The sequence below is a fragment of the Canis aureus genome, chromosome 14 (assembly GCF_053574225.1).
Source record: "Canis aureus isolate CA01 chromosome 14, VMU_Caureus_v.1.0, whole genome shotgun sequence".
In the NCBI taxonomy this organism is placed as follows: Eukaryota; Metazoa; Chordata; class Mammalia; order Carnivora; family Canidae; genus Canis; species Canis aureus.
The window spans coordinates 64,860,605-64,876,913 of NC_135624.1; the positions used below are offsets into that span (position 1 = coordinate 64,860,605).

Below are 16,309 nucleotides of genomic sequence, written 5' to 3' on the forward strand. Positions count from 1 at the left end.
ATTCCTGGTATAGCTCCATCTTAGTAGGGCTTTTTAAATTTATGATTTCCCCTTGATGACAATGTCAAAACTAGCTGATCAACCAAAAGAAAATGTTGCTTCATGTTTCCTTCATTTTTGCATTCTTAAATATTTAGATCAATATTCCAATTTAATGCAGTTACAGGCACATTTTGGATGTGGGGTGCAGTCAGGGGAGTCCTCACAATAGGCCTCCAAAAGACACTGACAGAACAGAAGTGAATTAAAGGAATCAAAAAGCCTCAGAGAGGAGTCGCTACTCACAATGTTCATGAGGGTGAGGAGGTAGTTCTGGACGTGCTCTTTGCCATGGAAGCGGACCACGGAGTCATCCACCCCCAGCAGCACCTCAATGTTGTAGTCATTCTCTCCCGTGTGTCGGCGGTGCCTCGCTGCTTCCCTCAGCTGCTGGTCAATGCTGCTGGAAATAGTACCTACATCGTCAAGGCCTCCCAGATTCGACTCTATTAAGAAACAGAAGGAACTCAGGCATTTCAGCTTCCCCAGTGGGCCTTCTAACAATGTTTTACAAAGAAAAAGAAAATCTTCTAGGGGCGTCTAACATTATAATCAATAGTCACTGCGATACTGCTTTTTTCTTCAAATAATGTACACACGCATATGATCAGACCTCCTATAAATCCAACATGGAACAGCAACACTGAGGCTAAAGTACAGTTATTGCACAGAAGGCAGTGCCATCATGCCAGATGGAACGTTCCATGAGGATAAGAGTGTGTACTTTTATCCTCAGCCCAGAGCAAAGCAAGTGGGGCTACAGGCAGAACAGTTGCTGACCAAGTACTTATTAAATAAATGGCTATTATAGATTTAAAAATTGTGTGTTGATGAGTTTACAGTGATTAAGTCATTATAATCCTGTGGGGATAGAATTTGTATCACATACATTTAAATCACTCCTTTTGCCAAAAGCCTTAATGTAAAAACCAAATTAGAGCATGGCAACATAAGAGCATCAGGTTGTACAATCATCCGTCATGATATAGTACTTTATATCTTGAGAGTATGGTTTCCTAGTGAATGCTGCTAGGGAGACACTACAGGTCTCCGCATTTGTACTGGCCACCATCTGGATAGCAGGTCATTTCCATAGCTACATATGTGAATCTGTGAGACACCAAAGTAAGAAGTCAGTCAGAAAACACATCCAAAGAAAAATTAAAGAATAAACAATTTTTTCATTCTATACAATTGAAGGAATTTCATTTTCCCAATGGACAACACACACACACACACACACATCCACACACAGGACAGATACAAATATCCATATCCATATCCATCCATCTATCTATCTAGAAAAAAGGGATTGAGAGAAGCATTCTCAGGTTCTAATCATCTTGATTATCTGTTTTCAGGTTACTATATTTTTGGTGAAGAAAAATGTTTTTTGTGAAATGAAAAATAAAATTCGTCATTTGAATGCTAAAATAAAAGATATTATTCAAAACTGCTGTATAAAACTGAAAGGAGATTCATTTCCAATTCAAATATACATAAGCTGGAAAGGATTTTATTTTACAAACTGCCTTGATGTCTCTAACAATCCCATATCTAAAAACAAATTTGAGAGAACCAGTTCTGATTCATGCTTTATATGGGATGCTTACTTAATGCTGCACTGGGGCCTGTAGGCCATTTGAAGAAGTGTCTGGCATTAAAGAATCGGAATTTGCCTCTCCACCTTTGTGGTTTTAACGAAGTTGGGGGGGGAAGAAAAAGTGTCTCTTGGCCTGGAAGACTGATAACTAAGCCCCAGACACATAGGATTAGAAGTAGTAGAGGTACAGATCTTACACCCTTTCCACTATTAAAAAACACACACAGAGACACCAGTACTCTCCCATATGTATGGGCATAAGCTCTGAATATGACTACTCAGGGTTGAAAGCTATCCTGTAATTCACTTTGACCCAAGCCCAAATGCTAGATCATTAGCTGGGGGTTTTCTTCTCATTGGGGAATCACATGGACTCCACAATACATAAATAACTCTTACCACCATCCACATCAAACAGACAACTTTCCTCAAAAGTTGCTTTTAAGCACTGTAACCCACATGGAGGGCAAGAGACTACACCTGCAAATAGCTTTACCTAATTCAACCTCAAGCCTTTTCATACACACTTGAGAAAGTGAAAGGTTGTGATAGCTAATGTACAAATAGGAAACTCATACAAGAGCTCCCAGTTCTAAAAATGGCTCTTTTTGGCAGAACTGCCAGCCACGGTGTCCAATGCAAATATACGAGCAATATCATCATATCATTAAGTCTGATGCATGAATGGAAAAGGCGGAATTCTTATTTCAGAAAGACAGTTCCATTCTGCTCTAACACACCTTTGGTTTGGCCTTTGAATCCCTCCTTAAATAGGTGGTTTTCTGGTAAGAGAAGAGAATCTCTTTTTTCATTGCATGAAGAACCTGGAAAGGAAGAAGGAAGTCTTTTTCCTTCAACCATTGCCCTGATTCAATCAAGAATACATCTGTCCCTATTTCCCCCCGTACTCTACAGTGCCCTTTCTATGATTCCTAAAGTGGGCAGTGTCAAACATTTCAAGGAGAGACAGTAAAATAATTTCTTGCACTTTTTAATGTATACACATCAGTAGTAATTCCAGACAATTCTGAGGCTGTGAAATATCTTCTCTCATAGTGAATTTTTTCCAGTGTGCCCACTCTGTAATGTAACAGTCATGGGCTTTGTACTCAGACATACCTGGCTACAAATCCTGGCCGTGGCATATCCTAGCAATGTGATTTTATTTAAGATGCTTATCCTCTTTAAACCTCACTTCCCTCACTTCCCAAAGTAGGTATGGAACCAATACCTACTTTGCAGAGCTGCTGTGAAGAGATGTTTATAGTAAAAACACTATATACAGTGTTTAGATGTAAGTGCTCAATAAAAAGTATTCACTGTTACTATTAGCATGATGATGATGATGGTGGTGGTGGTGGTGATTTCCCATTGTGAGAAGTCTCCTACACTTTTTTTTAAAGCTTTCTACATTTTGTTTTACATACAAGAAATTAAATAGTTATAATAATTAAATAGCTTTTTTAAACAGAGGTAAGAAAAAAAATCTAGAATTAGTGATGGGAAATCTAAACTGCTAACTTTAAAAAGAATGAGGATGACAGTATTTCCTGCAGAGCAGAAAGTAGGTATAAGGAGAGAAGAATCTAGAATGTTTACTTTCAGATAAATTAGGATGAAATCCAATAAGATACGTTTCTTTGGTAGATTGAAAATCCAATATGAAATAGGAAAGAGTTAGCCAATAGATAGCGCTGACCTTCACTCAATGCATATTTATTGAGTACCCATACGTGTGGCAGACACTGAGAAGGTAAAGAGCCATTTGGTGGGTACCTCTTTAGGTGTTAACTCTGGGAACCACACAATTGTACTGGATTTATATCCAGGAATGGAGCTGAGTTTTATCATGTAGTCACAAACCATCATATAGGCTTGAATCACCTACACAGTTTTTAGTTTAAGCAGATCTAATCAGGGTACTATTACTACCAGTAACAACTCACATCTTTATAAAGCTTCAAAGTTTAAAAGCTAACACATGCTTTGGCAAAATTGACGCCTCTATGTCTGGTTCTACATTATTTCTGTACCCCATAAAATATAGGAACAGGAATAATTAAAGGTGGATAATTAAAATTAAATTAATAAATAATTATCATGCTAATCATGTCCAAACACCCCTTCATCAGATCTGTTTACTGCTAAAAGGGCTGAAAGGAATCACAGAGAAGACAATAAGCAGGTTGAAGAAGCTAAAACATGGTGACATTTTGCATGGGGAGTAGCAAACTAGATCTTGGGGGGCCCTCTCTCTGTTGGCATCCTCTTAAGTAAGTGCATTCAAGGTGAGATGAATGGCTGTAGCTGAGTTGGACAGTAGAGAGTGGTTGATGTGATAACAGAATCAGTGGAAAGACTAAGCATCTTTAGAATAAATAAATAAATAAGGCCCTGCAGGAGGCCTTATTCATTTTCATTCCAGAAAAGTGATGCTCAGAGTAAATTTCAATCTTTCCAGAAATATCAAAGGCAATCCTTCTTAGTACTTAGAGTGAGTTTCCTTTTTTCAAACTTTTCTGAAACTTAATCTTCTGAGTTACTGATAAGAATTAACTACCATGTTGGAAACCTTTTGATTGTAACCCTTTTTGTACTCCCTAGTTTCCCAACTATTGTATACAAATTTTCAGAAAAAGAATAATTTTACTACAAAGCTTATTTTAATTGAAGATATGCAATATTTGGGGGCACAATGGTGACCAACTAAGTCACATTAAGTACTGACATTTTTAGTGTAAAAGATAGGATTATTAGTGTTAAATAAGAATTTTGAACTTACCAAACAAGTAATGTAGAATACAATGTTTTGCTGATTATGAACAACTGGGCTTAAGGCATTTTCGGGATGGAACATGGCATGTTTACATACCTACTCATATTTATAGGGAGTCTAAGTATAGGTTGGTGAAATCACTCCCACCCCAGAAGAAACTCTATAGTCTGAAACACAGCAGAAGAGAAAGATAAAATTGAAAAAGTACAGGTTCTAATCACGTTCTGAATCTAATACAAATACCTCTGGGGTTGGAAAGCAATCTCAAGCAAACTGTAATAGAGACTGTGACAGAGTCATCTCTCCTCTATCCATTCTCTCTTCCCTAAGGAACAGAATGTTAATTTTATTTGAGGCAGTAATAAGACCAGCTAAAAGTCATTTCCAGTCTCTCTTGGGACGAAGGACCCCACTCAACTAAGAGTAATTCAATGAGATGTAAGCAGAAATATTGCTTATACTTCAGCGGCTTAATTTAGCCGGTATGAGAGGCTTCCACCAAGGCTCCTCAAAGGAATGTGATTCATCTTGGTAGGTTAGACCTCCTTTGAGCCTTTACTCATTATTCCTTCCTGCTTCCTGGAACATGGTTGTGATGTCAGGAGTTCTATGAGGTAACCTTAGCATCAAGGCATGTGCATAGTATGATAGGGGAGCTATAAAGAAGACATTTGACCCTTCAATGACTGTAAAGCTGACACCTCAGCCCTGGTTTGCCTAGACTTTGTTAAATATGAGGAATAGCACTTCCATCATGTTTAGGTCAAGTTTAGGTTTGCTTTTATATGTCACTGAATCTAGTCCTAATAGATATGACATTGACAATAATTTTGCTGTGTAAATTTCTCATGCTCTCCTGTTCCATTTGGGAATGCAAGTTAATTTTCATGTGGATAAGTGAATGGTAAAGTTCAGTTTACCAAAAATGTCTCAGCTTTCTTTGTAGTGCATCTACTTTAGACAATGAGGAAGGAAATGTTTTAGAGTAACTATAAACATAGAATGAGTCGTATGTATAAATTTAACATTCTTTGTGAACAGAATATGGTTGTGAAAATGAAGTGACTGGGATGCCACAAGCTGGATTTTCCAATAGTAGGTGGAGATCCTAAGATCAGAGCTAAAAATAAGCGTAAAATTCAACAAATGTCATATGTTAACATCAGAAGCAGAGAGGAGTTAAATTGTGTTGATCTGTTTATATCATCCAATAGTGATTTTTCTGTTGACATCTTTTTAAAACATTTATATTTTTATAGTTCCTAAAAAGATATACTAAGAGCACCTCTATATATGGGGGGCATTGTTCCACCAAGATATAAAAGATTTTTGTAAAAAACAGCTGAATTCTTCACCAAATGGGAAATTCCATAATGATAGTTCAAAGAACTATATTCAAGCCAATTTATGATGTCAATTCTGAAGTTTCATTAAGTAACTGTTGCTTTTTTTAAAAAAAGACATTACCATTGAATGAATATTAGTTTCCGTGATTTCTTTTCCCCAAAAGTTCTCATTCTAAAGTACACATTTGCTTTTGTTTTCACTGACTACTTTAAGGGACAGCATACAGCATTTTTTTAAAGTGGAAAACGTCTTATTTTTCACGTGAGAAAAAATAATGTTTTTATGGTTTGAGTTTATGATCATTCGCAAATTAAAAAAAAAAAACAGAAAAGTCACCTCAATGTCCAATACATACAACATTCTAACTTTTAATATGAACCTCCTGCATGTCAGTTAAAATGTTTTAAGCTGCAAATAAAACCTTCAACTGTTTTAAGCAACTTGGACACATATTCGTTTGTATTACAAGGGACCCAGAGGTTGGGTGATTCCTAGGTTAATTGGTTTATTGATAGATCATCAAGCATTTTTCTCCATCTTTCATATCCTGCCTTTCTTGGTATGTAAACTTTGTTCTAATCAAAGATTAGCTTCTCTGGTTATTTCAAAATGGCAGCACCAATTCTAGCATCATAGCCAGGTATCACAAATTGTATGTTTGTGTACAACACAGTACGATACAACTCCTAAGAAACAGGAGTAGGTAAAAATCTTTACTAGAAGCCCAGTACATTTAACTATATAAGTTTCAGTGGCCAGAACTGAGTCACATGCCCATGTACAAATCATTCACAGATAAGAACAGAACCCCACATATGTCTTAGTCCCATCAGAAATAAGCAGCCCTTGTAACTGAGGCTGGTCTCCCCTGAAGACGAAGAGGCAAATCCCCTTAAAACAAAAAAAGAGAGGAAAATCATGTTGTACTGGCAGTCTACATTGCTAAATCTCCTTTTCAGAGCCTCCTCTTCCTGCATTCTCTACCATTGGTCTTCCACGGGTCTGTTTTATTCTTAGTTTGTATTAATGCAGTTTGTGTTTCATTTCTGTTACTGTAATCTATTTGCCTAGAGATCACTTCCGCATTCTCTTGCAAGGTACAGTCCTTCATTCCTATGGTAGGGGACTCACCACTGTTGCTTACCTAGCTCATTCCAATTGTTTCTTAAATAAATCACTGAAATGTTTGGGTGTGGCAAAGTTGTCAGGCAAAATACAATATATCTGTTAAATTTAAATTTCATATAAACAACACTTTTTTAAAGATAAAGATGTTGCTAATGTAGTATTCGAGATTTTCTACTAAGTCAGTGACTGTAAGGAGATCTACGGCATTAAAAGTGTCGTAAACATTTACTCCGTGCAGCAAGTAAAGTAGCCTGTGTCCATCCAGAATGGCTGTACCCATTTATGACATCATGTTACAGGTAAATGTGCACTGGAAAATAAACCAAAGAACCACAATATATCTTATATTTTTATGAACTGTGTTTTATGGATAGCTTCAGTTTCCCCAAAAGGCTGATATATTTCAATAATTTGACATCAGTGTTAATTCTGAGTTGGCAGAGGTAGCCTAACCTACTACCATTATGTTTGGTACTAAGGGATATACCTTTCAATAAAGTTATTGAAATGCAAAAAACTAACAAACAAAAAACCATAAAGGTGTCCCAAATATTTCTTGGGGTGTGCCTAATACTAAAAACTTATTCAATGTTTATCTGTAATTCAAATTTAAATGAGATTCCTGTAATTTTATCCGCTAAATCTGGCAACTCTAGGTGTGGGGGAATCTATCTTTCTCCAGGGTATTTTATGCCCTCAGTTCCCTGTTCCATCACTGTATGCTCAGCTCTGGTAGTGACAAGAAAGACCAAGCATTGACCCAGGGATGGCCAAGTAGTGTATTCCTTTTCCTTGACTCTAGTGATCTGTTAAAGGATGAGTAAATGGTCTAAGTCATATCAACTAAACTATGACCAGGGATTATTTTATTTGTAGTTACTATGAAAAAGAAATTCCCTCTAGTAAGCTTGAAACTAGCAGAATATAACATGGAAGCTGCTTGGGACTAGCATGGGGATAGCTGTTGATCTACGTTTAATGCAAGAAGAGGAGAGTGAAGATTACGAATGGAGAGAACAGATTATGTTCCATTGACATCTTCCAGCCGCTGAATTCAACCATTCCTGAAACTTTGGTCTTTTCAATTTCATGAATCAATAAACTATTATCATCTCATTTTCTCTCTTACTAATTAATTATTTATTTACTTATTTATTGCTTAAGGCAGTCTGATGTTAGTTCCCAACAACTGAAACTAGAAGAGCCCTGATAAATAAACTCATCTATACTCTTCCTGCTATCATCATCAATTGTCCTCATCTCCCTTCTCACTCTTCTTTAATAATCTATTCTTAGCCTATACAGACTTTTGAAAAGGTTGACACATTCTGTTTAATCTCCCAAATTCATTATACTTTATTCCTTTATCTCATTTGAAATTAAGGGTTTTGCTACTAGTGATCTGTTTCCTAGTTTGTTTCTTCTGTTGCTCTTATTCAGCTAAAACTATAAATTTAACTTTGAAAGACATCACAGTTTTAATTTCCAAATATTATCATTCTGTATATTGCATAGCATTTGAATTAACTCTCCTCTTTTTGACTACATTATATTCCTCTTACTTCTGGTTTTTAAAAATCACCTCTACTAAATCCAAGAGTAGAGGAAGGAGTCCTTATACTCAATGTACTAGAGTACATTCTAATAATCTGGCATTGCTAGAAATTAGTTTTCTAAGTAAGCTCAACTGCATAAAGGAGAGAGAAAATTGCACTTCACAGCTGCCAATTTCAAAGCTCAAATTATGTCCATCGGTTGCCTCCTATGTGTACTTTATTAAGGGTAACAAGATATTTTTTTCACTTCAGACTTCCCCAGAAACTCTATTTGAGCACACTACATTTTTTCCAAAGGCATAAGGAATGATTTAATAAAAATTAAACAAACCATTATAGCCAAACTATGAATATTAACATTTGCCATACATTCTTTCCAAAAAAATATTTAAAGAACAAGGAGTGGACCTGCATTTTCTAAGCCCTGGGAGAAAATAAATGGACAAGGCAGACACGGATCTTGTCCACACTGAATGTACATTCTAGTAATAAGAAAGATGAAGCAGGGTAAGGAAAATAAAACAGGATGAGAGAGTAAGAGGGACATGGGGAAGGCATAATTTTAGATAAGGTGTTCAGAAGAAGGTAGAAATAGAGATCTTGTAAACTGATGGAATGAGCCACATGAATATCAATGTTATATTTCTGGGAGATATATTTATGCCTTTTATACATATATGTAAACTCTTCATTTCTATTTATATTATAGATCTTTCAGAATGAGGTTGTGAGGTATTATACCAAGAAAATCAGAATAAATTCAGAAATATGGAAGGCAGACTTTTAAAATAGCCTCCCAAAGATCCATGGAACCTGTGAATATGACAAGATACCAATCCTATTATCATGTTATATGCCTGACCATAAGCAGACCATAAAATAAAGCCATCATTCAGGTGGGCCTGATCTAATTCATGAGCCATTAAAGTAGAAACCTTTCCCTGGCTGGTTGCAGAAGAGTAGGTCAAAAATATGCACCATGAAAAGGAAATCATGTACCATCGCTGGCTTCAAGGATAGAAGGATCCCATGCAAGGACCAGAGAGAGGTTTCTAGTTGCTGACAATCAGCCCTAGCCAACAGTTAGTGAGGAAATGGGGACCTCAGTCCCACAACAACAAGAACCTAAATTCTGCCAACAGCAGGAATGAGTTTGGAAGTGGATTCTTTCTTAGAGTCTTGAGACAGGAGGTCAACCTGATCAGAACCCTGATTTTGGCCTCATGATAGCTAAGTATAGAACCCAGTCCAGTAACCTGGATTCTGATCTATAGAACCGTGAGTTAATAAATGAGTTCTTGGTGACTTGTTATGCAACAACAGGAAAATAATACAAAGAGAACAGAGTTCTAGGCCTAGGTCTGCTATGCTCTATCTGTAATGATTTGGAAAAAGATGCTAAACTTATCTGGGCCTCAGTTTCTTTATCTGTATTTATCTATAAAATAAATAGGTTGTTCCAGAGGATCATTAAAATCTTCTTCCTGAATAAATTTCCATAATTAATCATTGGGCCATGATTTCACTATTTTAGATGACTAAGGTTGCTTTCTTGATCATAAATGATTGATCATTCTAATAATTCATTTGTTGCTAAATCCTTCGTCAAGGATATGATTCACAATTAAAATATATTTCACATAGAAAAATGTGCTACACTTAAAGACAAACTGCATTATGATAAAAATACTTCATAACAATGCAGAAGTCTAGTAATTTATTGCAATAAGACATAATCTTCTCATTTACCATTTAAACTGGTAAGAACAGATACTACACTTGATCTTAGCCAAAATGCTGAGAAGCAATTCATTTACCATTTAAATAAGAGCACAGAGTGTTCATAAAGTCTGCAGGTACAAATTGTATAACATCATCAAGGACATCTTCATTTTTTTCCCTGAAAAATAAAATATTATCTATGTTTCCAGATTTTGTAGACAACCTATAAAAGGTTGAGTAAAGGTGGCATTTAGATTATTTAAGTATTTACACATTCACCAACCAGAGTTTATCCTAAGTGATCAAAAATTCACTTTATGCCTTTTTGTTGTGTTGCAATAAAATTTTACTATGCTACCATCAATAAATTTTTACCAAAGTCATAAAAATGTGGAATTAAAAATGCAATATTACCCATAAAATGAAAATACTGAAGTGGTCATCTACATTTTTTTAAATCTGAAGCCTATGCTCATTTGAATAATACTGATCAAACAGTTTTGACTTATTTTCAGATGAAGGTTTTTTTTTTAAATTTTTATTTATTTATGATAGTCACACAGAGAGAGAGAGAGGCAGAGACATAGGCAGAGGGAGCAGGCTCCATGCACTGGGAGCCCGACGTGGGATTTGATCCAGGGTCTCCAGGATCGCGCCCTGGGCCAAAGGCAGGCGCTAAACTGCTGCGCCACCCAGGGATCCCGTTTTTTTTTTTTTTTTTTAAACAAATTGTGATTTAGTCACACTCCTCAGCAATAAAAAAAGAATCAGCTATGGATACATAACTAATACACAGAAATCAATAGCATTTCTATACACTAACAATGAAGTCCCAGAAAGAGAAATTTAAAAAACAACATTATTCATAATTACACCAAAAAAAAAGCAAATACGTAGGAAAAAACTTAACCAAAAGAGATGAAAGACTTGTACTCTGGAAACTATACAACACTGATTAAAAAAAACAAACAAACAAACAAACAAACAACAAAAAAAAACGGAATATAACACAAACTAATGGAAAGATACTCCACACTCACGGAATGGAAGAATTAATATTGTTAAAATGTCCATATTACCCAAAGCATTCTACAGATTCAATGCTGTTCCTATTAAAATACCAATAGCATTTTTCACAGAACTAGAGCAAATAATACTAAAATTTCTATAGGACCCCAGAAGACCCTGAATAGCCAAAGCTATCCTGAGAAAGAACAAAGCTGGAGGTATTCCATATTTCAAGATGGACTACTGAGCTGTAGCAATCAATACGGTACTGACACAAAAACAGACACATAGATCAATGGAATTGAATAGGGAACCCAGAAATAAGCCCATGCACACATGGTCAATTAGTCTATGACAAAGGAGGCAAGGATATCCAGTGGGGATAAGACAGTCTTTTTAATAAATGGTGCTGGGAAAATTGGACAGCTCCATGTAGAATAATGAAACTGGGCTACTTTCTAATACCATCCACAAAAATAAGCTCAAAATGGATTATTCTGAGACCTGAAACCATAAAAACCCTAGCAGAGGACACAGGCAGTAATTTCTCTGACATTGACCATAGCAACAGTTTTCTAGAAACAGCTCCTAAGACAAGTGAAGCAAAACAAAAACAAACTATTGGGACTACACCAAAATAAAACCTTTCCCCAGTGAGGGAAACCATCAACAGAAGAAGACAACTTACTGAATGGGAGTAGGTATTTGCAAATGATATGTCAAATAAGGGGTTAATACCCAAAATACAGAAAGGTTAATTTTATAATCCTCTCATATGCAGTCAATACATTTAAGCCATAATAATTACTGCAAACTTAGGATAAATTATGACAGAACACTATTTGATATCAAATACTATGAGAGGAATAGTGTAACTTCTAACCCAAAATAACATTATCCAAGTTAAATTTAATAACAGCATGTTTAGCATTCAAATAAAATTGTTGAGGCATTCCTAAAGTGAATTTCTACTAAAGAATAGTTTTATTTGCTAAAAGAAAACTATTCTTAGTCTAACAAATAAAATCCACTAGAGGAAAGAAGCATTATTATATTTACATTTTATTCATATAAATACAAGCCTATAATATAGTATCCCACATAGTACTGATCATATGGAAGCAACAAAATCGGGCATATTTTTATATCTTCTAGTTCTTTACACATATGGAATACAGGCTTTCTAAAAGATTTTATTTATTTGAGAGAGAGAGAGAGAGAATGAGAGAGCATAAGCCAGCTGAGGGGTAAAGGGAGAAAGAGAAGCAGACACCCTGATGAGCAGGGGGCCCAACGCTGACAATCCCAAGACCCTGAGATCATCACCTGAGCCCAAGTCAGACACTTAACTAAGCCACCCAGGTGCCCCTGGAATACAATAGTAACAGTTGTTTTAATACATTATTTTCTACAATTTCTGTCACTTATGAATCAGTTTTGACTGATTTTTCTCATCATTATGGGCTGTACTTTCCTATTCCTCTGCACGCTTGCTAATTTTGATCAGATGTCTGACACAGTGAATCTTACCTTGCTGGTTGCTGATGTATTCCTATTCCTGTAGATATTCTTGAGCTTTATTCTTGGATGCAAATGACCTGAAAACAGTTTGGTCATCTCAGGTGTTGCTTTTTAGATAAATTAGAAAGGACCAGTGCAGTGCTCATCGAGAGCTAATTATTCACCACTACCGAGTGAAGACCTTTCTGTGTGCTCCATCCAATGCTGGGTGAATCCTGACATGGTTTAGTCTGCATAGTTTGAACAGGCGCTATTCCCAGCCCCATGCAAGCATGGGCACTGTTACCTCTAATTCTCTCAAGGGGTTCCTTTCCAAACTTTTCAAAATTTCCTCACATATATGTGCTGATTAGGACTTGAGTAAATACTAAAGAGAACCCCCTTCAGATCTTCAGATCTTGCATAGTTCTCTTGTCTCTTATAGTTCTGGGAACTCTGGCCACCTTCATCTCCCAGACTCTCCGCTCTGGCTTCTCCACTTAGTGTCTGAGGGCTCAACCTGGTTGTCCTTCTCTGAGATTCAGATTAAAAATCCTCTAGGCAGTAAAATGGGCTAATGCTGAGGCTCACTTTATTTGTTTCTCATATCTCAGAGATCCCTACCCTTCACTGCCAGATATCTGGTATCTTGAAGACTATTATTTCATATATTTTGTCCATTTTTGGTTGTTTAAAGCAGGAGGGTAAATCCAGTCTCCGTTGTTCCATCTTGGCCAAGAGCAGAAGTTCACTTAATTTGGTTTGGCTAAGAACACACTATAGTTTAGAAACTTGGATTTATAGGCATGTTATTCTGTAACATGACTTAGAATTTTCTACAGCAATTCAGCTTTCCCTAAATAGCTTCTTATACATATTTACTTGGACTTATGGAAGTTAAGTAGTAGCAAAATGTTCAGTGTAAAAACCCTGACAACACTCTCAATTAAAAAAAAAAAAATCATACTTTCATAAGATATTAAATCTCCTTGAATATGTCCTTGCAACATGATATCACATGCAAAAAAAGATATATTTAAGGTTGAGCAGCATTTAGGAAATCTCAAAAAATATGTATATTCTGGGATGCCTGGGTGGCTTAGCGGTTGAGCGTCTGCTTTCAGCTCAGGGCGTGATCCCAGAGTGCCGCGATCGAGTCCCACATCGGGCTCCCTGCATGGAGCCTGCTTCTCCCTCTGCCTGTGTCTCTGTGTCTCTCATGAATAAATAAATAAATAAAATCTTAAAAATATATGTGTGTATTCTGTTCACCTTACTCCGAAAACAATCTGAATTGCTTTGTTCATTAAAAGCTGGCTGAGCCAAGACTTATTGTAAATGTGCTTACAGGAAGAAACTGTCTTTCAGAGTAGCCATCCCCCTCAAATCTGCTTGTTACTTAACACAAACATTGGAGAGAAATTTTAAAAAACTAAAACCTTAGCAAACATAGGGATCACCTTACAATCCAAAGAACACGATGTTTTAAATAGTCACTGAAAATGTTTTGCACTGAGGTTTTTTTTTTTTTTAAGATTTTATTTATTTATTTATGACAGACATAGAGAGAGAGAGAGAGGCAGAGACACAGGCAGAGGGAGAAGCAGGCCTCATGCAGGGAGCCTGATATGGGACTCGATCTTGGGTTTCCAGGATCAGGCCCTGGGCTGAAGGCGGTGCTAAACTGCTGAGCCACCCGGGCTGCCCTGCACTGAGTTTTGTAAAGAATTATAAACTAGTTTTTTTTTTTTTTTAATCATATTTAGGAGAAAATTGGGAGTCAACTGCAGGAAGTCATGTTTCAGAGGTGAAGGTGACAAATCCCTTAAATAAGGGTTTACTATGGGACATTTCTGCAAATCAACAAGGGCCCCTTCAAGCAGGATAAAACTACTCACTCAAAAAAAAAAAAAATAATAATAATCTCATGAAAAAGGAAGTGAGGGTAGCCCAGGTGGTTCAGCGGTTTAGCGCCACCTTCGGCCTAGGGTGTGATCCTGGAGATCCGAGATTGAGTCCCGCGTCGGGCTCCCTGCATGAAGCCTGCTTCTCCCTCTGCCTGTGTCTCTGCCTCTCTCTCTCTCTGTGTCTCTCATGGATAAATAAATACAAATAATAATAAATTCTTTAAAAAAAAAAGTGAGACCTTTTTGCATTTTTAGTTCAAGAAATCTAAACATCTATATGTTCAGCTCAAATCAAGGAATGGCCTATTTGATGGGTTCACACATGTAGTGAAAACATTCAACCACTGGTTGTCATTGAAGTCAATAAATACTGATATTTTCAGGCAGCCCTGGTGGCTCAGCGGTTTAGCGCTGCCTGAGATTCTGGAGATTCTGGGCGTGATTCTGGAGACCCGGGATCCAGTCCCTGCATGGATCCTGCTTCTCCCTCTGCCTGTGTCTCTGCCTCTCTCGATCTCTCTCTCTCTCTCTCTCTGTCTCTGTCTCTCATGAATAAATAAATACAATCTTTAAAAGAATACTGATATTTTCTTTAAATATCAGAAATCCAGACAAGTCTCTCTGCAGATACCCAGACAACTCTAAGCCAGTATGAGTTGATTGCATGTCAACTCATTTGGTAGTTCTGAAGATCTAGTAGATCAGTTATACAAAAAGAAGTCTCACAAATGGGAATACTAGGATTACCAGCATTCCTTTCTCTGCTCACCCCCTCTTTGCTAGATTTCCTTACTCTCCTCCTCACTTCTTTGCACCCATCTATTTCCAAACATTTCTTGAGTACCTTTTTGGCATAGAATCTGTCCTAGCTTCTGGGAATAAAAGATGAATAATCCCCAGTTCCTATCATTGAGGCAGTCACAATTTAATGGGGCGAGGGGAAGACAGATAAACATACTTTGATACAAGATAAGTACATAACAGAAGAACCAGCTGACTCTACTAGAAGAAATCTAATATTTCAACAGAGGAAATGAAATCTGGGCTGGATTTTAAGAGACTCACAGGAGTGAGACATGTGGAGAAAGAGGAAAGGCCATTCCATACAATGACCCTTGTGCAGAAGACATAAAAAGTCCTGACAAATTGGTGGAACAGAACTTCAGAAAGGATGGAACAAAAAGTAAGTGAAGATTTGTGTTGAGAAATGTGGTCATTAGGGGAGATCCTGAAGAAGCTGAAATATTTTATACACAGGTGTAGAGCTGGGTTTGCTGGGGTTAGTTCTGTATCATGCCTGCTATCCTTGCATAAATATTAATAGTGCTTCCTTCACTCTCAGATGTGGCCTCATTTGAACAACAATCAGGCAGCCAGCTTACTTACAGGTCTCTTGGTATCAGAATGTGATTTTTAGAAGGAGTACAAAAGCTATATGATTCTCCTTTGTGCACTTACATCCAATGATAACAGAGGGGCTATAATAATAGGCCTTCCAGGTAGCGTTGCAGTGATGTTCCTTCCTAGTTGTGCAAACATGGGTGGTGAATATGAGTATTTGGCAGTCAACATCCATTCCAACCTCCTTGTGTTGTCTGCGCCTGCAGAAGTGGGAACTATGCCCCAAAGCGCTTGCAGCAAGGATTCCAGGTGGGGATTGGGTGATGCCAAGTAGCATCAGCTTTGAATTCAGGAGTGGCAGATGTGGTTGGGGAGACACTGT

At 37.0% G+C, this 16,309-nt stretch overlaps 1 protein-coding gene and 1 pseudogene across 4 annotated transcripts in view; both read right to left on the reverse strand.

Annotated features, from left to right (window-relative positions):
* Positions 1 to 16,309, reverse strand: part of ADAMTS3 (ADAM metallopeptidase with thrombospondin type 1 motif 3) — a 261,150-nt gene that overhangs the window by 62,973 nt on the left and 181,868 nt on the right. For all 4 annotated transcript variants that reach the window (XM_077848318.1, XM_077848321.1, XM_077848319.1 and 1 more), the window contains one exon: positions 286 to 485. In XM_077848318.1, coding sequence (XP_077704444.1) covers positions 286 to 485 — 200 coding nt within the window. The remainder of the gene's footprint in view (positions 1 to 285; positions 486 to 16,309) is intronic.
* On the reverse strand, positions 10,098 to 10,258 carry LOC144283854 (U2 spliceosomal RNA; annotated as a pseudogene).